General features: G+C 48.8%; 1 protein-coding gene across 1 annotated transcript in view; it reads left to right on the top strand.

Moving 5' to 3' along the window:
* Nucleotides 1–14,664, top strand: part of DDB1 (damage specific DNA binding protein 1) — a 30,407-nt gene extending 15,743 nt beyond the window's left edge. Inside the window, exons 8-27 of the mRNA XM_090032236.1 lie at nt 110–193; nt 348–464; nt 891–993; nt 1,192–1,267; nt 1,347–1,455; nt 3,064–3,242; nt 3,337–3,500; nt 3,595–3,702; nt 5,059–5,266; nt 5,800–5,895; nt 6,173–6,284; nt 8,094–8,217; nt 8,589–8,753; nt 9,608–9,702; nt 9,854–10,024; nt 10,733–10,842; nt 11,067–11,236; nt 11,517–11,619; nt 12,293–12,416; nt 12,634–14,664. Coding sequence (XP_089888362.1) covers nt 110–193; nt 348–464; nt 891–993; nt 1,192–1,267; nt 1,347–1,455; nt 3,064–3,242; nt 3,337–3,500; nt 3,595–3,702; nt 5,059–5,266; nt 5,800–5,895; nt 6,173–6,284; nt 8,094–8,217; nt 8,589–8,753; nt 9,608–9,702; nt 9,854–10,024; nt 10,733–10,842; nt 11,067–11,236; nt 11,517–11,619; nt 12,293–12,416; nt 12,634–12,717 — 2,502 coding nt within the window. The 3' untranslated portion in view covers nt 12,718–14,664. The remainder of the gene's footprint in view (nt 1–109; nt 194–347; nt 465–890; nt 994–1,191; nt 1,268–1,346; nt 1,456–3,063; nt 3,243–3,336; nt 3,501–3,594; nt 3,703–5,058; nt 5,267–5,799; nt 5,896–6,172; nt 6,285–8,093; nt 8,218–8,588; nt 8,754–9,607; nt 9,703–9,853; nt 10,025–10,732; nt 10,843–11,066; nt 11,237–11,516; nt 11,620–12,292; nt 12,417–12,633) is intronic.
* Nucleotides 14,665–21,462: the final 6,798 nt, after the last annotated feature.

Raw genomic sequence — 21,462 nt, 5'->3', positions numbered from 1 at the left:
AGAGCTGGAGTTGGGGATTGGCACTTGGAGGGTTTGTGGTGGGGAAATACCATGCATCTGTTACATACTGTGTCACTGTACTGTTTGGTTTGTCTGTCTCCTTGCCCAGACGTCCATTGCAGAGTGTCTGACCTACCTAGACAATGGTGTTGTTTTTGTTGGCTCTCGGCTTGGGGATTCCCAGCTTGTGAAGGTAGGCAGCAGCTCTTTCCCTATCATATTCCATTGGCATCTGCATTTGTTTGCCTTCATGTCACTTTCCCATTGCCTGTCCCAGGCTCCTCACGTCTCCTCTCTTCTCCTGTCTGTGTCCTGGTTCATACCGGTGTGATTTTGTTTGTTTACAGCTCAATGTGGACAGTAATGAACAGGGCTCCTATGTGGTGGCCATGGAGACCTTCACCAACCTGGGCCCCATCGTGGACATGTGTGTGGTTGATCTGGAGAGACAAGGCCAAGGGCAGGTAATGTATAGGTGCTGCCTCACCTTTGTTAGTGCTAGAGGTGTCTGAGCTCAACAGGGGCATGCATCTTTGGCATGTGTGTCCCCTGCAGAGGAGGAATGCCTTTGCTCCATATTGGGCATTTGGATAAAAACTTTGGAATGCAAAGCAGTGGTGGTGGAAAGGCAGCTTCCCAGAGCCGCTTTCTTGTGAGGGAAAGTTATCCCTTCTGTGACACTGGTTCATGTAGGGTGGGAAATAATTGAACGCAAATGAAAGGGGTAATGCTTTTACTTCAAAAAGCTGCCTTTGTGAGGTAGGTGTGGCATGGTCCCATCATCCTACTGAGTCCCCACATAAATGCCTCTTAAAGTGATGTCTTGATGGGGGTGTTAGTGAAACACTCCCAATGGGTAATACTGATTGAGGTTTCATTTTTCTTTCCAGTTAGTAACATGCTCTGGTGCCTTTAAGGAGGGCTCCCTGAGGATCATCAGGAATGGGATTGGGATACATGAACATGCCAGCATTGACCTACTGGGGATTAAAGGTTTGTGAGCCTTTATGGACTACAGTGCGCGTGCACTGACCTATAGCTCTCTGTCTGTTTTACAACTGTGCTTGGTTGTGACCCATGGAGGTTTAGAAACTTGTCCTTCATGCCCACTGGGGGGTGTAATGAGGATCAAAACATCTTTGCCTTACACTGGGATGTTTTTTTCTCAAGTAAAAGTAATCTCTACTGCAGGCTTGTGGCCCCTGAGGTCAGACTCTCATCGTGAAACTGATAACACCTTGGTGCTGTCTTTTGTCGGCCAGACGAGGTAAAAGTGGGCAGGGATCCTCTGGTGGGCTTTAGGCTATGATTGTTTTGCACCTGGTTTACTGGGGTCTCACTCACAGGGTTCTGATGTTAAATGGAGAGGAAGTGGAGGAAACAGAGTTGACAGGATTTGTAGATGATCAACAGACCTTTTTCTGTGGCAACGTGGCCCATCAACAACTAATCCAGGTAATGTTCAGGCTGGCAAGAGAGGAAGGGGTTTCTTCAGTTATGTGATTCCACAGCCCTTCCAATTTTGGGAGCATTACAGTAAGAAGCTGATAGAATGAATGGACAAAATACAGCCTGCGGGCTAGATCTGACCTGCCAGCTGATTGAATATGGCCTGCAGGCAGGCACCCACCAATTTAATTCTGGCCTGGCCCACAGCTGCTCCTGCTGTGCTCTGTGCAGGACTGAGCCCCACCTGCTCTCTAGCAGGGCAGCACACACTGCACTCGCATCCATGCCCACTTGAGGGCTGTGGCCAGCACCCACAACTTCTGGGCAGGGCTGCTGCCACCTGGGAAACTACTCAGCTTTTCTCTAACCACGCCCCCCACCTTCCCCTCAGTCTCCTCCTTTCCCTGTTGCAGTGCTTCAGCCAGCAGGTATGGAGGAGTAGTGGGAGCACGGGGCCAGAGTGTGGGGCTGGGGCCCAAGGGCAAGTAGGAATGCGGACTGGGGGTGGTGGGAAACAGGCAGGGTTTGGCCCCACAAGTGCCAGGGAGTAGCCAGGAGCCAGAGGCTGTGTGGGAGTGATGCAGACTGTACTTGCACCATCCCAGCAAGCTCTGGTGCATGCACCATTTGCCTGCCCTCCTTTCCCCACCCCTAGTCAGCTCCCAGGACCTACGCTCAGGCCACCCCCCCAATATGCACGCCAACCCCACCCCACAACAGCCCCTCTACCTCCCCACTCCCTCCACACAATAAACAAGAGTAAGACTTTATTTTGAGATATTGTGCAGTCATCTCTATATGCTACTCAAACACATATAAATCAGGACAAAAATATTTCTTGAAATAAAATATGTTATAGTAGATGTTTAATTTTTAGTATAGGATTTGTTTTTTATTTATACTTCGCTAAAATGATTTCTTCTGAAACATTTTGTGCATGAACCTCGACTTGATTGGTTTGGTGTTGTTCTTGCTGTGGTCTGAAACCTCCACTGATTGGTTGAGGGTGATGGGGCAGGTAGTCAGAGGGGTCACAACCCCTTTCTACCTGATGGGTTGTGTCTGTGCCTTGTGGCATCAAGGGCAGAACTTCTGGAGCCCCATGCATCTTCAGGGCAGGCCCTATGGAGGGGTAGTGTTTCTCAGTCAAGGGGTGGACCTTGTGATGTCAGGGGGCAGGAGACTCTGGGACCAACATGGCAGTGAGTAGGACTGTCAGGTGGGGCTTATGTCATGGACCATGTGACAGGATGGGACTTCTGGTTCCAAGATGGGAACTATGCTTCCCCCCTCCCACACCCCCCCAGAATACTTCTGGGGTAAGGGAAACGTCCCAAGATGTTGACCAGGGGGAGGGCACTTGTCACACTGCTAAGCCCAGCCCTTTGACAAGGGGTGTACTGTTGAGTCCTGGACAGCTCACCAAAACTTGTTAAGCTTCCATCCAACTGAAATAGTTGCTCACCCCTGTAATAGAATATGTTCCCAGCTGGGAGGTGGGGGGAGGGGGAAGATTTTCCGTTTGGACTGAGTTGTGTCATGCAGGGGGAATGGAGAGGAAGGAGGTGGCTTAAGTGCCCTTGTTTTAGCAGAGTATGTTTTTTGCCTCTGCAGATCACATCCGCTTCTGTGCGGCTGGTAAGCCAAGAGCCCAAAGCCCTGGTGAGTGAATGGAAAGAGCCCAATGGAAAGAACATCAGCGTGGCTTCCTGTAACAGCAGCCAGGTGGTGGTGGCTGTGGGGCGAGCACTGTATTATCTGGAGATCCATCCACAGGAACTCAGCCAGATAAGGTGGGTAAGATTTTTTTTTTCCCCTTCCCCAAGTCCAGGTTCCTCTGACCCCATGGTCTAGTATTGACAAGTCTGTTTCTTTCCTTTGTGTTAGCTGCACAGAAATGGAACATGAAGTGGCCTGCTTGGATATCACGCCCTTGGGGGACGCAAACGGCATGTCCCCTCTGTGTGCCATTGGCTTGTGGACTGACATCTCTGCCCGTATCTTAAAGCTGCCTTCGTTTGAGCTGCTGCACAAGGAGATGCTGGGAGGAGGTAGGCCCCCCCCTTGCCAGTGTTCTGCATTGAGAGCAGTGAGTGATGCTAACATGATGCTTATGGAGCCTTCTGTGTCCTTCTCCCCTTGCAGAGATCATTCCCCGCTCCATTCTGATGACCACCTTTGAGAGCAGTCATTATCTTCTCTGTGCCCTGGGTGATGGGGCTCTTTTCTACTTTGGGCTCAGCCTCGAGACTGGTGAGTACATAGCCCCTCCTAGCCTACACTGTGTGGGGATGCAGTTGATCAGATCTTACCTTGGCTCAGGGGTGGGCAAACTAAAGCCAGCCAGGCCATTCTATCTAGCTCGTGGGGCATCTAAAAAATTTAGAAAATATTTATCTGCTCCTTGCTGTTAAAGATGACAGGAGCCAGGGGCAGTAGGAACCATGGGAAGACAGCAGCAAGACTCAGGAGCAACCCCCCCCACCCCCCCAGCCATTTCCCTGCTTCCCTGCCTGTGCACTGCTCCAGCACCACGTAGCTCCCAGCTGTATTGCTTGACTGCAGGAACACAGGGCCTGTGCCGCTCCAGCGGGTGGGGGTGTGTGGGTGGGGGTGTGTGGATTTGTGGGGTGAGTTCCACACACATACCCCACCATACATATGCACCCACACCCCTCCTCACACTGCCATACATGCAGACCCTGACACCCCTTCTGCCACACACCCACAGCCCCCTACAAACCTATACCCACTTCCCATGTCCCCCATTAATATACAAGCGAAAGACTTCATTTTAAGCTATTGTGCAGTCACCTCTGTGCACTACACAAATGCATGTAAATCAGGACAAAAATATTTTTTGAAATCAAATTAATGAATGTTGTAGATGTTTGCTTTTTAGAATATAATTTGGTATTTTTCTGGTACCAAGACAGCAAAACTGAAATGAGTACTTCTGGGGGCAAGGGGAGGGACTTCTGGTGGCAAAAATCAGGGGCTAGGGGGCGGGACTTCTAGTCACAAGATGGCAGCCAGGGGGCAGGGCACCTGTCAAGGAGTGGGGCTATCCGTGCGGCCTTCGACAGCTTGCCAAAACTCCGTAAATGGCCCTCGGCCCAAAATAATTGTCTGCCTCTGCCGTGGCTGCTTTTAACACTCCTTTCTCTTCCAAACCCTTTCGCTTGTCCTAGTCCCTCTTCTCTTTCGTGTTCGCTAATGTGACATTCAGGTAAGACGGCATTGCCTTTTGGTAACAACTCTGAAATCTCTGAGCAATCTGAAGAGCTGATTGTTTTGCCAGGACCTTCAGAGTCATTTAGGTTCCTGTTGCAGTAGAAAAGTAGCTTCTGTGGTCTGTTCTTTGAAGGAGGGAGTTGCCCTTCCTTAGAGGCCCTCACTGGACTCCTAGGATGTCTGGATTATGGCAGACCCTTTGACAGTTGCCTTTTGCCAGCAGCAGGCTAACTCGGGTGTCGCTGGCTCTGGATGGGTCTCTGCCTGCCAGCATACATCACAGCTGAACCATGCTGTCACCTTGCATCTGAAAGCTCCTGCTCCCTCCCCACTTTGGAAGGACTGATCCCAACAAGAGTTGATTCTTTTCTGTAGGGTTGCTGAGTGACCGTAAGAAGGTGACCTTAGGTACCCAGCCCACTGTCCTAAGGACCTTCCGTTCTCTCTCCACCACCAATGTCTTTGCCTGCTCTGATCGCCCCACCGTGATCTACAGCAGCAACCACAAGCTGGTCTTCTCCAATGTCAACCTCAAGGAAGTGAACTACATGTGCCCCCTCAACTCGGATGGGTACCCTGACAGGTAGATGGTGCCTCTCTTGCATGCTGGGGGGGAGGGGCTTTTGGATCCTTGAAGGGGCCCAGCAACTTTCTTTTATCTGAGCTAGTGATGCAAAGGTGGTAGAGTCACAGCCCATTTGGGGAGTGCTGTCTCCCCAGGTTGGTGTGCAGTTCAGTGGAGAATGGAAAGGAGAAGCTCATCTACAGTGCTGTCAACTCACCCTTTCCACTTCATCACTTACGTGTAACAACACCAGTCCCAGCTTCTCCAGAGATGCTAGGCAGAAGACCCTCTCCCCTGTTTTCCAGATGGTCTCACACTCACCATTACTTGCCTATGCCTCCCCTTGTTAGGCTTAAATTCTCTTGCTTGTTCAAGGGATGGGGATAATCCTTAGTGCTGAGAGATCAGTGCTCAGTTGTTATTGCAGTTCTCCTGTAATCATCAAAGTGGGGAGGAGTCCTATAGCCCCAGACTCCTTGGAGTTGAGGGATCCCTCCTCCATGGGTATTTGCCTTACAAGGCCCCTTGTTGACAGTCTCCACCCCTTACAGCCTGGCATTGGCCAACAACAGCACCCTGACAATCGGCACCATTGACGAGATCCAGAAGCTGCATATCCGTACAGTTCCCCTGTATGAATCTCCCAGGTAAGCAGTGAGGTTTTGAGGTCTGAGCCCTGTACATGAAGAGGAGAGGTGAGATATGACTCCTCTGAGGAAAGAGGTGAGCTCTGCAGACTGCTTTTATCGTAAGGTATGGAAGTGGGCTTGGCAGCTGAAGTTCAGAGAGCAACCAGGGAAATAAGGGAAGAAGGGAACAAAATGCTCTCCTCAAGTGACTGACTAACTGTCCCAGGAGGGTCAGTTGTCCCTTTCCCTCTCACTGAGTTTCTCCTTCTCACCAGTTGCTTTATTTTTCCTGTAGGAAGATCTGCTACCAGGAGGTGTCTCAGTGCTTTGGTGTACTCTCAAGTCGCATTGAGGTGCAGGATGCCAGCGGGGGCACCACCGCACTTAGACCCAGTGCCAGCACCCAGGTGAGAGGAAGCTTTTGGAAGCCCTGTGGTCTTAGGGAGCTGGGTTGCTGAAACTGGATTTTTGGTACTGAGGCTGCCCAAGCCAGTATGTATCTTGCTTAGTAGTCTGATCATCTCAGGCCTTAAGTTCATGGTCTCCCCAGGGCAATGTGGGAAGCAGGTGGAGTAGTAAGTTTCCTCTGATGGGTAGACTCTTGGCTGGGTGAGCTGGTGGCTAGATCCTTCTGCATCTTTAAATTGTTCCATCTCTGGCACACCTGGCCTATCTGACACAAACAGTCCTATTCTCTTAGTCCTGCTCCTTTGATCACCTAGGTTTTGCCAGACTTTGCCCCTTCAATCTCTCATCCCCACTGTAACAAGGGGCTGTCTTGAGGCCAGTCACAATGTCAGCCTGCCCATCTGTCTAGGGCAGTTTGCCTTGTCTTTCCTGCCACGCCTTAATATAATGATACCAGACGTAATAATGCCCTAGGCATTGGGGCATAAAATGGGCAGCCTCCTGCATTATACTTGTCTCTCTGATCCTCCCTTTATACTGTGTCCCTTGCTTCACAGATGGCATCCAAAATCCACTGTTACTCCCCCAGCCCCTTAACTGGCCCAACTTGGCCTCAGGTGTCCTCAGACATGCCTGGGCCTCAACTCACGCCCCCTCACTGGGACCTGAACTCCTGCTACTCCAGTCAGCCCATATGCAGTCCTTCAGGCCCCATAAGGCCCTACTCTACACTGCTGTAAGCCACTGTTCCACCTTCTTACCGGGGCTGCAGGGCCGTACATCTCTTAGACCTCAGGTGCTTGTTGACATAGCTCTCTCAGGTGTTTGTCAGTCTTAGCCTATGGCCCATTCAGACCTGAGGTGTCTGTCGACATACCTGGACTCTTCCCAGGCCCCATTCAATCGGCCCGGGCCCTGTGTCAGGCCCCACTCAGTGGGCCCGGGCCCGTGTGCTTTTCTGTTCCTTTTAGCCTTTCCCTTCCACAGAGTACCTGCGATGCAGCAGGGGCTGAGACTTCCTGGCACCCCATACTTGCCCTTCACTGGGGAGGTACAGGTGTAGCATTTCCTGGAAGCAGCCCTACCACACTGTTCAACCCCAGCACAGTGTAATTTTAGGTCATTCCCTAGTTCTTGGGACCCTTTTCCATCCCCTTAGTGCCTACCCTTGACATCCAGGTGTTCTGAGAGCAGCGGCTTCAGCTAGGCAGTGCTCTGCCTCTGGTTCCGTGCAGCAACTGCTGGCTATACTGCTCAGGGCCTGCTCTTATTCTCTAGCAGGTAGGCCCTCCTTCCAATCGAGCAGCCTCCTGCTGGCCATGTGACTCTCCTCATGGCAATGCTCTGCTGCCTGCTCAGGCCCATGAAGTGGTAGGCACCAAAAGTGTTCTGCTACACCCACTACACTTTGAGCTCTTCCCTCCCTATGACTGAGGCCAGAGCCTTTCTCTCCCATCAGTTGTAACAGATCCTTTCTGCTGCTTCAGAGGATTTTGAAGAGTCATGTAGTAGCTGTTATACCCCCTTCCTTCCTCCATAGTCATGCACAGAATGTGCTCTTGTGTTGTCCTGTCCAATCCTGTCCTGAGCTGGTGCATCCTGATTTTGCCCACAGGACAGTTCTCCCACACCTGGTGCCCACTTGGGCAAGAGACCTGTCTCATTTCTCAGGGGTTAGATTTTGTCTGTCTCCATGCTTCTGCTTTGCTTTTGGAGCTTTCCTGTTTTTGTTTGTTCCCTCTGTTCTTCAAGTGCCCCAGCCCAACGGCAAGTAGCATGAAGGTATGATTGATTTTTCTCTATCCCAGGCCCTGTCCAGCAGTGTCAGCTCCAGCAAGCTGTTCTCTAGCAGCACTGCCCCACATGAGACCTCCTTCGGCGAGGAGGTGGAAGTGCACAATCTACTCATCATAGACCAGCACACCTTTGAAGGTATTGATCCCAAATGCACCCTTTGCCTCCTCCCAATCCCTGCTCACTTGCCGAATTGGCACTCTTCCCCTGCGACTTGTTTGGTAGTGTCATGGTTGGTCATCTTATGCTCTTCCTTGTAATAAAGCTTCTCTTGGAAAGAGCTGGGGAACCACAGAATAGTCTGCAGGAGGGGATGGACATGAGGCTGAGATCTTGATATTAAGTGAAGGCACTGGAGAGACAGACTGGTGTGGAACCTGTGGGACATGAGGCAGGTGTTTCCAGGACAGCATTTTTCTCTGTGGTTGAGCATGTGAACAGGCTGCCCCAGTGATGTACACATGGGGAGGCTTCCTGCCATGACCCAATTTCTCTTTTCCAATACTCAGTGCTGCATGCTCATCAGTTCCTGCAGAATGAATATGCCCTAAGCCTGGTATCCTGCAAGCTGGGTAAGGACCCCAACACATATTTCATCGTGGGGACAGCCATGGTGTATCCTGAAGAAGCAGAGCCCAAGCAGGGCCGTATTGTTGTCTTCCATTACTCTGATGGTAAGAGCAAGATGCCTTAGTTCCTAGGAGGGATTTCATCTTCCATCAGTTCTCTCATTGCTTGGGGGAGATGATTCATATGGGCATGAATACAAGGGTGTTGCTGGTGGCAGGCACCTTGCTTTTTTTTCTCACAGGCCCCCTCATGTCAGTCCCCAGCCTGTACGAGTGCATGGGATTGTTTCATCCTAAGTGCAGGACTTTGCACTTGTCCTTGTTGAACCTCATGGGATTTCTTTTGGCCCAATCTTTCAATTTGTCAAGGTTACTCTCTGTCCCAGCCCTACTTTCCAGTGTACCTACTGCTCTCCCCAGCTTGGTGTCATCTGCAAACTTGCTGAGGGTTCACTCCATTCCACCTCTCAGATGGTTAATGAAGATAATGAACAAAACTGGCCCCAGGACCAACCCCTGAGGCACTCCACTTGATACATGCCACCAACTAGAGATCGAGCCATTGATCACAACAAGTTGAGCTTGACGATCCAGCCAGCTTTCTGTCACCTTACAGTCCATTCATCCAACCCGTACTACCTTAGTTGGCTTGCAAGAATGCTGTGGGAGACTATCAACAGCCTTGTCATAAGGATCTTTAAGCTATGGGTTGATGATACTGCTATGAACTGCACTTCAAGCTATGATAACTTACCCTCTTCTGGCGGGGCATAGCAATCCCTTCCAAAAGCTCTAACCCAAAAATTTTAATCTGTCCCTCCTCTGCTGTCCTTAGCGTACAGTTTGCTCACAAACTGTCTGAGAAATGAGTTTTGCTCCTGTATCACAGAGTAGGGTCCCATTGAGTGTCTAGTGTCACACAGAGACAGTAACTAAATCAATCTTTTGGTGCATTCTAGGAAAGCTGCAGAGTCTGGCTGAGAAGGAAGTGAAAGGTGCTGTGTATTCTATGGTGGAGTTCAATGGCAAGCTCTTAGCCAGCATCAACAGCACGGTAAGACTCCTGTAAGCCCTCGGAGAGGAGCTTCTTCCAGAAGAGGGAGACCATTTCACCAGTTGAAAGTGTTCCTGTGTTCCCTGGTGTGGGTGTTCTGCAATGTGCCCTTGTGGTCTCCAGCTCATGGCCTGTGCATCTGCTCCCTCAGGTCCGTTTGTATGAGTGGACTGCAGAAAAGGAGCTGCGCACAGAGTGTAACCATTACAACAACATCATGGCGCTCTATGTGAAGACCAAGGGGGACTTCATTCTGGTTGGAGATCTGATGCGTTCTGTCCTGCTTCTTGCCTACAAACCAATGGAGGGAAACTTTGAGGAGGTATGGGTGCTCTTTTTACCTTTGATGCAAAGGACAGAAAGTCTAGGTCATCTCTTGCAACAAGGGGACTGGAGAGCAGCTTGTGGGATGATGGAAGGAGAGGGGAAGTTGGCCTTTTACTTCTTGCTGGCCCTGTGAGGTAGGTTGCTTGGGAAATCTGTCACAGGCCTTGAAGAGGGAGCTTCGGGTGATGCTTGATCTCTACCTGTGGTGGTGTGGGAGAGGTGTCCTGGCTTCCTTCTGTGTAGTGCAAGTGATGTCTTGTAGAGGCCTGACCCCTTTGTAAACAATGTGATTTTTGTCTAGCCCAAATCCTTGTTCTTTGAGGAATGTCCTTTGTGGGCTGTATTCACGTGTGGTCTTTCCTGAGACCAGCCTCTCTTTAAATCCAAAGGCTACACTGTCCTGGGCCTCTTGAGAAAGAGTCATCTCTGTGGGGAAACTGGTGTGAAGTCCCTCCCCTGAACAAGCAGTGTGTTGGTACTGCCCAGGGGGGCCGGTGCATCTGTACAAAGGTCTTCTCTAGCTCTGATATGGACTGATGTTAACCTTTCCCACATAACTTTATCAACCAGTCTGTCAGGCCAATACCGCTGTGGTATTGAGTAGGGTGGCAGGGCTTCATTTAGGATACGGAGAAAAAATATGCAGAACAGTGTTTCTGGGATTTCTGATTATTTCCCCTGCTTTGCATTATTCCCCTTTAAGATTGCCCGAGACTTTAACCCAAACTGGATGAGCGCTGTAGAGATCTTGGATGATGACAACTTTTTGGGAGCAGAGAACGCCTTTAACCTGTTTGTGTGCCAGAAGGACAGGTAAGTTGGCTATGGGTGTAATGCAGTGCCTGGCAGAGGACAAGGATTCTCATGGCACCTTCTTCTTGGTTGATGCTAGTAGGCAGGGACTTCTCTTGTGTGCATGTGGGGCTGTGACCATGAGATCATATACGTGTTGATGTGGGAGGATCATACAGGTAGAGGGCAAGGGGCATTTCTCTCTGTCTCGCTCCAGTTACCTAGCAGAGTGTCTTGTATTTCAGTGCTGCCACAACTGATGAGGAGCGCCAGCACTTGCAGGAGGTGGGGCTGTTCCATCTTGGGGAGTTCGTCAATGTTTTCTGCCATGGTTCCTTGGTCATGCAGAACCTGGGCGAGACGTCCACACCAACACAGGGCTCAGTGCTTTTTGGCACAGTCAACGGGATGATCGGTAAGGGGAGAGCCTGCCAAAGCACTACAGTCACCAGCTCCCCACCTGGGGGAGGGTGAGGTGTACGTCCCTTTCTCTGTCGCTGAGATCGGTAGCATGGGGATCTTGGTGCACTAGTATGGCTTGGAAGAAATCATGTCTAGCTTGGCCAGTGGCTGCACTGAATTCAGTGGCAGCTCTGTACTGAACCTACCTATTAAGAGCTCTGATGGCCTAAGGGCTGCCAGGGAGGACTTGACACTGGGGAGTTACCATCTCATTGCCCTCTCATCCTTTGCAGGGCTGGTGACCTCGCTGTCTGAAAGCTGGTACAACCTCCTCCTGGATATGCAGAACAGACTCAATAAGGTCATTAAGAGCGTGGGCAAGATTGAGCACTCCTTATATCCTTTCTGTGCTCCCACTCAGCCCAGTGCCATCTGTAGTAGCAGATCAAAGAGCTTCTCTGTGATGCTTCCTGCTGCACAAATCATGACTGTGTTAGCCTGTGTTAGGGACCGAAGTAGCATATTATAGAATGCTGACATATGTAACAATTAGCCAAAGCCAAGACTAGTTTTAAGCAGCCACAGGAGTTTTAGAGCTCCAGGAATTTTTGTCCGTTCCTCAGGTGATGCTTTGACCCTCTGGAATAAACTACATTCACTTGGAGTTGGTAGTTTCTGGGGCATTTCTTATGCCTGATGGACAGCCAGAGAAATGATGGTGTCCCTAATACATTGGTGCCAAGGGAAAGAGAGAGATGCTTTGATTCTGATACTTTGGAAGAAATCTTTCAGTCAGGCACTGTGTATTAATTGTATTATAGTGATATCCAAAGGCATCAGTTGGGATCAGGAAGTCCATTGTGCTAGGCATATAGCCCTTATGAGAGAGAGAGAGAGAGAAAGAGGAATAGACTGCCATAATATAACTCAAACCCTATACTCGTGTTGGGGTTTGGAAGTAGAACAGTGTGTGCTGAAAAAGCTGCTGTGTATGTACCTGGTAGGCCAAGGTTGTATTCTGAATAGTGTCAGTGTAATGCCAAGCTGCATTTCTCCTTGACTCTGGCACCTGGAGATCATTTCACACCGAACGCAAGACGGAACCAGCCACAGGGTTCATTGATGGTGACTTGATTGAAAGCTTCTTGGACATTAGCCGCCCCAAAATGCAGGAGGTTGTGGCAAACCTACAGGTGAGATTAGAGGGGGATGAGGGAAGGGGCAGGCTTGGGCTTTGGGGCAATTCTGGGTGAGCAGCAGGGGATCTTGCAAATCACATTGCTGCTCAACCTTTGTGTGGAGCCCCCTCCCTGTGCCCTACCAGAAGGTACCAGCCTTGGAGGTCTTTGTTCCTCCTCGCCCCCTGGCTGCGCTGGTCTCTTGTGTCCTAACCTTCTTCCCCTGGTGCAGATTGATGATGGCAGCGGCATGAAGAGGGAGGCCACCGTGGATGATCTGATCAAGATTGTGGAGGAGTTGACTCGGATCCATTAGTAGGATTTTGGAGTTGTCCCCTAGCACCTTCCTCCGTGTAGAAAAATGGAGTCTTTTCCCACCTGCAGCCAGAGGCCCCTCTCCAGTTGCACTGTGACACCAGAGGCTGTGGTTACTTGCCTGGGTGGAAGTAAGGAAACCTCTCTGACCTGAAGTCATCTTGCAAAGGGTTTGGGGATGCAATATTGGGCAGACGCCATGTCATTTCCTGCTTGGACTCACCAATCCTGTGGATCTGAGCTCCCAACCCCAGGCTTGTGATGGCAGATTGCTCCTTTTGGGTAAATTGCTAGTGCTTGGCTTCTGGGGTGTTGCTGCCTAAATTCCCCCATGATTTACCCATTCACTGTTATCCTTAGTATCTTTTTATTTGGGAGGGAGGGTTGCATTTATTGTGTTTTTGAAGTGACAGCTGTCTCTGTCTCCATTGGGGCCTGTGGTGGGACTGGAACGGGTGGACAAAATACAACCCACAGGCTGGATATGGCCCATGGATGCCCCAGCAGTTCTCCACTTGGGGCCGTGCCGTGCCCTGCCCACTCGCACCAGGCTCCTGCTGGTGCCCACTAGCTCAGGCTATGGCAAATGCACAGCTTCTGCTGGAATTATTCCTGGTGTGGCTGCAGCTGAGTGCTGCTCTGTGCTCCCTGCCTCCAGCAGAGGCTCCTGCTTTTCATCCCCCCTGCAACACCAAGTGGGCAGTTTCAGCTGGGCAGCTCCTACCCCAGTGCGGGAGGCTCCAGTTTCAACTCCCAGCCACTTTCGGGTGGAAGAAAGCCAGGATCTGGAGCCAGAGCCCCACACACCTGCTGGGAGTAGCACAGCACAGTGGGACAAGAGTGGGAGGAGTAGCTGCTGCTGGAGGTTGTGGGGTGCAGAGAAGCACCCGCCTGGCTGCAGCTGCACTGGATACAGCCCACCAGAAGCTGCTCCTGCCCCTGCTGCACCACACTGCTGTGCCGCACCATTCCAGGTGGGTGGGTGAGCAGCTTCAACTGGGTGGCTCCTGCTCTAGCACCGGGGCTCTGGCTTCAGCTCCTGGCTGCTGTCCCTGGAGATGGAGCCAGAGCCCCGTGTACTGGGGTAGGAGCAGAGCAGCTTCCAGCAGGCTGTTCCCAGGGTAGCAGCAGCCAGCCATGTGCTGTTCTGGGCCCTACAACTTCTGCGCCCCCTGCCTTCAGCAGCAGCTTTCGCTTCTGCCGCACTGTACCATGCCACTCCTGGTGGGTGTGGGGCTCCAGATTCTGGAAATGGAGGCAGGGGGCTCAGAGCAGCACCTGCCCAGGTTGTGGGCACCAGTGTAAGCACAGTGCAGGCTGCCCCGGTGAGAGCAGGTGGGGTTTGGCCCCATGTGGAGTGCCACAGGGGCAGCATGGACACTGCCCAGGGCAGCTCTGTGTGTGCCCCCTACCTCATCCCTCCCCAACCACAGCAGGCTCCTGGGACCTAGGCATCTCCCCCCTACCTCCACACACAGACATACACAGAGGCACAGGCCCCCTTTCACACCCTACAGGGCAGGGGCATCTGATCCCAGTCCCTCCCACCACTCTCACTTCACTCCTGAACACTGCTCCCACCCACCCACAGCCCCATAGGGAGTTTTGGTCAGTTGTTGGTGGGGGTGGCAGTGCTGACACAGCCCATAACAGCTGATCAAAACTCCATATGTGGCCCTTGGGCCCAAATAATTGCCTACCCCTTGGCTGGAGGGTCATCTCTGGTACTGGGGTGACCAGGGGAACACCTGTGTCAGCTTGCAGAGGTGCCTGTTTGTGTGGGTAGTGAAGTTGAGAGGGTGGAGAAGGACTCTCTCTCTCTCCTCTCCCCCCTACCCACTGCAGCCCCCCACAGGATTCATGGGTCACTCAGGGAGGAAGGGCCTGGAAAGCTAAATCAGCTGTTGGTTTCAGAGTTTTACCAAATAAAGTAGAGTCCAAGAGGAAAGGCTGGCTTCTGTTATCTCCTTGTCCCTCTTCTCTGCCATTAGACAGTCTTCCTGCAGCACCTTCCCTGGTGTGTGCCATTTCTGTAGGGGTCACATCTGTCATGTTACATGGGGAATGCTCATTCCAGATGTTTGTTCTTATTTGTTTCTCCAAAACTGACTCTTTGGGCTGAAACTCAGCCCAGAAACTTTGCTTAGGGCTCCCAGCAAAGATCAGTGCCCACTGGGTAGATCAACACTAGATAAACAGGAGAACAGTTTCCAGGCACGATTCTGTGTACCATACTGTCTCTAAAGGGATCTCAGACTTGTTTCTGGATTACGCATTTAGACACTGACATTACTGAGCACATCCCAGCACACTGCTACTCTAGATCTAGATGTATACCTGTGTGTACAGTGCTCTTGAGTATAGCAGAATATTCATGAAATAGTTTTGCTTTTTTGACCCTGCTGTCTGAAGAGCTTGGATCTCTTGGCTATTGCTGCTCTACACTTTCCTCCCTCTCCAGGCATCTGTTAAAGAATATTGTGGATCTTGCTTTCTGCAGCTGGTGGAATTCTCTCTCAGACAATCTTGAGAAGATGGAGTTGAAACTGGAAGCTTGATATGCTAAACGCTCAGAACCAGGAGTCGCAGGTTCTAAACCAGGGATGGGCAAAATACAGTCTGCAGGCCAGATACAGCCAACCAACTGACTGGATCTGCCTGCGGCTGCTCCCATGGTGATTCATGGGGCTGAGGCCCACCCACTTCTGTAGAGGCAGCTTGTGCTGTGCTTCCATATGTGCCTGCTGACTCAGTCTGGCCCCAGCCAGCATGTGTAGCTTCCAGTGGGGTTGTTCCCGGTGCAGCTTTGTTCCCTTCTGGTTCTGTCTCTTCTGTTTAGGGAGCAAATGTACTGTGTTTTTAGTGATGTATACAGTAAGATTCTTGCCCATTTGCAGAACGGTGGGGCAGACAGTCCTATCTGGAAGCTCTGCTACTAGGCCAGATTCAGCTCTGTATCTGTACAGACGGGAAAATGAATGGTTATTAACCACATTTTCCAGGTGGGGAACTAAGGTACAGCAACTAATCAAGTTACCAATACAGTGTCAGTGGAACAGACAGACCCTGATCTTCTGTCCCCCAAGCTGTGCTGAAAAAAAAATCACCTTTGCCCTTTTCCTTGTCAGATACAGCTGATGTCTGGTCTATGCAACAAAGCTCTGCTGGCAGAACTCAAGTTTTAGCTGCAGACATTTACCACTTACATATATACACGGGTTTTCTAAGACATCAAAACCATTGTTTCTGCCAGAGATACAAGTCACCTCATGAAAAACTACAAAGTTGCAAGAGAGAAAAACATAGGCTACTCTGCTGTCCAAAGTGGAAGCCCCCATGCCTACCATCACCTTTCATGTAGAGACTGATATGGATGACCTTTTCTCACTTTCTTGCAAGAGTAGAGAACGGCAGTGAAGTGTGATAGGCCATCCTTTATGGCAGTGTTTCTCAATCCATGGGTCATGACCCAAAAGTGGATTGCAAGGATATTTCAAAGGGTTGCGAGCAAGTGCCAGAAAAACATGCAACTGCGGGTTTCCCCTTGCGGGCTGGCAGCTTTCCAGCCCTGCAAATGGCTGCCTGGGGCATAGCCAGTGTGCAGCCAGGCAGCACTGTGGGAGCAGCCCCAGCAGCCGGATGAAGGTAAGTGTATGGGAGTGGGGCTTGGGGACTATTGGGGTGGGTGGGGATGGGTACGTGAGGCCGAGCAGGTGCCCACCGGCACTGTGGGAAGGAGGCTAGGTGGGGCTGAGTGCAGAAGCTGTGGCAGGGTGGGGCATTGTAGGTCAGGCACCAGCAGGACCAAGGCGTGCAAGTCAGGACAAGCCATCAATCTTTGCGAATGGGTCCCGGTACAAAAAAGGTTGAGAACCACTACTCTATGATATGCTGTGGTACTCAAGATTTTCTTTTTGTTGGAGTCAATGGAAACATAAAACAGGCCCAGCAAGAGGGACACACGCTGTTATGGGGAAACAATGCTGAACCCAGTTCAACTTGATAGACAAAGCTGTTACATCAGCTGCAGGGTGACGCATCCTAAAATCTATTGGGGAAAACCACATAGCTAGGGAGGAGAAGATGGGAAGGTGAATGAGCAGGCTGTTAGAGAAGGTGTTTCTAGCATGGCCCTCCAAAACAGATGGTGCTGGTGACCAGCAAGGGCCAGGCCAGAACGCTGGACTGAATGGACAAGCTCAAAGGGATTCTGATGTTTATCAAGGCCCATGCATACAGATGTGGGAAAAAAACCCAAACCAGCACTTTACTTTCATCCCAGTGTGTCCCTGCACCAAGTGCAGCCCATGCCCAGAAGAGGCACTGTGTTACTTTGACCCAGCTTACCCAATGTCAGGCACTTCAGCAGGGTGTTTTGACACTTTTATCTAATAGCTGATTGAATCAGCTATTAAAAGCACCAAAAAGGCCTGCTGAAGTGCCCAATCTATATAGAAACGGGAGCTGGGTCAAAGTAATGCACTTTCTTTTCTGGTAAAGTGCTGCTTTTGTTATTTTAAGTCTGTCAGTGCCTATTAAAGGGAAACTTTGGAAACCAGGAGTCCCTTGTGCCAGCTCAGCTAATTAGGATTGCTGATCTGACCCACGAGAGACCAGATACTATCTAGTATATGTACAATGGAAGCTTTATGGATTAAGTGCCTTCCCAGAGGCTTCTGAGATCAATCTACCTGGCATATTAGTCATGGTAGATAAAAAAAACAGTTATTTAAAATATCTATTTAAATAATATATTTAAATAAAACAATTTAAATACCTATTCAAAATTATAAAGATAGGTTAAATCTTACATTTATTATAATTCAAACTTAGATGCTTTACATTGTTTAATTCATTAGCTGAAGTCTTAAAGAAAATCAAACCTCTGAATGGCTGGAAATCACTAGTTCAGCACTGCCTAGTTTATTGAAATGCTAAGCTAAACCATTGTTTTGCATCTGTAACTATACATAGGCTATATTTTCTTAACTACAGTTTATTGGTCATTGAATTTGAACAAGCTCAAAACTAAGATACCAATTAGGAGTTGAAAAACCAGCAATGCTTCTTTCCTCCCTCTATGAATAAAGACTTAGTAAAGGAGGATGAAATTTATTAGTTCTAAGATATTGAAGAAAGTGGTAACCAAAAAAAATCACTTTAGTTTCCTTACTATGGATAAGTTTCATAAATTAGCTTTAAATGTAAGGTCAAAGTAATTTAAAAAAATGTTTTTGTGCATTTTTAGTTGAATTCCAGTTCCCATCCAAATAGCTTGTAGTCATAAGTTATGACTACAAAATTAATAATCATTTAGTGAAGAAAAGTACAGCAATCTCCATTTTCCAGCATAATACAAATGTAAACAATTGAGAATGTAAATAAATGTATGTTCAGCTTTTTAACGGCTTAAAGGCATCTGTTTTAGGTAACTAATTGTGGTACTCATATGCTCGATTGTGCTGACAGCACAGAAAACAGACATGAAGTTGACAAAAGAGAAACCTAAGTGTTCTGACTGCATGGTTGCTACTGAGCTGCTGAAACAGGGAGACGTGGTTTCATGACATTGTCAAGATAATAAAACACCTGTGCTGCAAACCACAAAACGGTGTCAAAAGGTGAGCGGCTGGCTCAACAAGGCAGAAGCTTAGGGCAGCTGGCCCAACAAGGCAGAAGCTCAAGGTGGCTTGACAAATTTTTAACCACAACAAGATACAATATGAACTTAGCTGCTCAATGCGGTTAAGGTCTCCTAACCACAGGTAGAATAGCCACTTAGCCAATCACAAGAAAAGTTAATCCAAATTTGGTTCTAAATTCTGCTTGAATGCGAATAAATTTGGGATGAAATTGGAGCAAAGTGTGCAGATCTTCGGGTTCCCATAGAAGCATACTGCTGGGGGAACAGATAACTTAAGCTTTGTGGGTGCTGCAGAACTGAAGGCTTAGCTGATCTTCTCCAGGCATCTGTAAGGGTGTCCTTAGAAATTGCGCATAAGAGGTAACAAGGCTTGAACATGCTATATTGGATGTTGTGAGTATGCTCTAAGTTTTTCTTTCTCTTTTAAATAAAACAAAGCTTGCCTCAAAGCTACTTTAGGTAACTCATCCACTTGACCCAATTACGGGTACAACACTAATAGTTTTGGTTACAGAGGAGAAGTATTAAATGTAATCTAAAGGCTATATTTATCAGTATGTTTTTAATAAGTGCCAAGTAATGGAAATCAAAATGAAAAGTCTTCCTTTAAAATATACAGATACAAAACAAGATTCAAATAGATGATCTAAATAAAGATCTCCTGTTTGCCAAGTCCTTGCTCCTGCTTCTAGAGACATAATGACATGTCTGGAGTGCCTGGTGCAGCAGCCATGCACAGGGGCAGCATTGACTCTTCATTGCTGCTGCTTCCAGTGCAGTTGTGCAGCTGCAGTGGTAGCTGGTTACCCTGCCCTAAGCTACTGCTTGTCTCTATCCTGCTTACTCCCAAACCATCTACAACCAGTGTCTGAAGAATACTGTAAGATCACAAGTGACATCAAACTAGCATTGATTAAGCTGGTGGGTATCAGACAAGCCTGAAAAGGCAATATGGAGAATGGATCGATGTCCATTTAATAGCATAGGGGGTGACTATATTCTTTTGTTCTGTGTGTTGCCAAGTCACTGTACAAGGGGGCTGACAAAGGAGATGTATCACTTCCCAAAAGCAATGGCTAGAGGTTTATCAGGACTCATGGATTCTGTCTCCAGCCTGGCCATGGATTTAGATAAATGGCAGGTTTTCCCCTTTGGTTTTCTCTTCTGCAGGAAGTGGACATTTGGTTCAAATGCAGTGTGAATTTTAACTTGCGCAAAATGTTTTGAGATCTTTCAATGGGGAAAAAGGCACAAAACAGAAACCCTCCTTGTCAGGAACTGTGATCTAACAGATAGGATGCCGGGCTGGGAGCTCTGTCCCCAGTTCAGATTCTGGGCAGTTCACTTCACCCATCTGTACTGCTCATTCTGCTACTTAGACCAGGGGTTGGCAACCTGTGGCCCCAAGGGCTGAATCCAGCCTGCCAGGTGATCATTTTACTTTTTCCAGCCTGCGAAGCCTGGCTAATCAGTTACAGTTCAGTGGTGTCAGCTGGTTCTGAAGCTTGCCTTGAACTAAATTGTATTGTTGTGGCCTGCTGCTTCCAAAATGTTGCTAACCCCTGTTTTAGACAGCCAGCTCTTCAGAACAGGGGTTTTTGCTGCATGAATGTACCACCTCATCCTATAAAGGTGAGATTAGCCTCAGGGTGCTACAACCATATAAGTAAATGCCCAAAAATGCACCTCTTGAAATAAAAGCATTTAAATACATCCTTGTACTTCGACAGTGGCAGAAGAAAAAGCCAGGAGAAGCAAACAGATGTAGGTATAGATGGCAGTTTGAAAACATGAGCTTCTGTAAAAGCTCATAGACCCATATTCACAAATCTTAACTGGTTGGCAAGGTTTGCTTTGCCATTGGCTCTTTGAAGTTGCTACTACTAAGATGGTTGTATTTGGAAATGTATTTAGAAACACTATTTTTAGGACCAGAAAGTGGACCGTGACCCTTCTAAATGAGTCTGGACTCTGTGCTTAAACAAATAAAATGCTCACAGACAAATCAGTTTCTTCATTAGCTCTAGCTTTTGATCATTGCGTTTCTCTCCTCCCGGGGTGACTTTTGACCTGTTTTCAATATGGTTACTCTGCCTGTTGCTTGGGGTAGGATCTCCTCCTCCTCCAGCATTTTCCAAACATCTGAAAGCTGAATCCTCCTTAGGGAAATAAAATCAATTACGCTCCCCTTCAGCTGTGCCATATGTCTTGTGTAAATATATGAATTTATGCATTTCTAGCATGTGTGCTCCCACCCAGAGACACGCATTTAGGAAAACATTGCTGAAGATGTTCAAAGCTTACAAGAAGGGAGAAAAGTGTCGTTGTGAACTGTGAATTAGTTAAAACACATTTCAACTATGAATATTCTTAAGTACTTTTTGTTGAGTGGAGCTTCACAGTTAAGAGAGGTGGCTTCAGGCTCTCTGCAAACTTAGGTGAAATTGCTGCATCAGTTATGCATGGGTCATGTTTTGAAAGGTTTATTTGAAACTAGATCAGGGTCAGCAACCTTTGGCCAGCATGAGCCATACTTCACAACTCAGCCACTGCTGTAGGCTGCAAGTCTCTGCCCTCTGGAGCAGCCAGCTGTCTGCGTTTACCCTTGTGGCTGATCCCCACCCTCTCTATGGCAAGAAAAAGTGCAGATGCAGTAGGCTTCACAGCAGAGGAAAATGCTGCAAAGGGCATGGGTAGCATGGCACAGCTCTGTGCCTGATCAGACCTTTGCAGGCTGGATTGGATCTCTTTGGGAGCCGGATCCAATCATGGACTGTGGGTTACCACCCCCTTGTTTTAGATGAAAGCTGGAGAAGTGAGGTACACATGTCCATGCACAAAATGAAGAAAGATCCTTACCCTTTGCACAATGCCTTAATGTTCAGTCTTTCCATGGCCCACTTGGACTCATTAGAGAGGTGCCCTGTGAATTACACCTTCTAGCTTCCATGTATTGTTCTTTGAAAGAAGAAAGTAGTAAGGATTGGTTCCTAGCCATTGTGCTTTTGTGTGCGCTTAACTTTTCTTTTCCTTTATAAACATTGGAAACATCAAGTGTGGTCTTCCATGTTTTTGTTGATGGTCTCAGATGCGCATAGTTTT

This window comes from Crocodylus siamensis, chromosome 2 (assembly GCF_052110815.1).
Source record: "Crocodylus siamensis isolate JL-2025a chromosome 2, ASM5211081v1, whole genome shotgun sequence".
Lineage (NCBI taxonomy): Eukaryota > Metazoa > Chordata > Crocodylia > Crocodylidae > Crocodylus > Crocodylus siamensis.
This window is presented reverse-complemented; position numbering and strand designations above follow the sequence as displayed.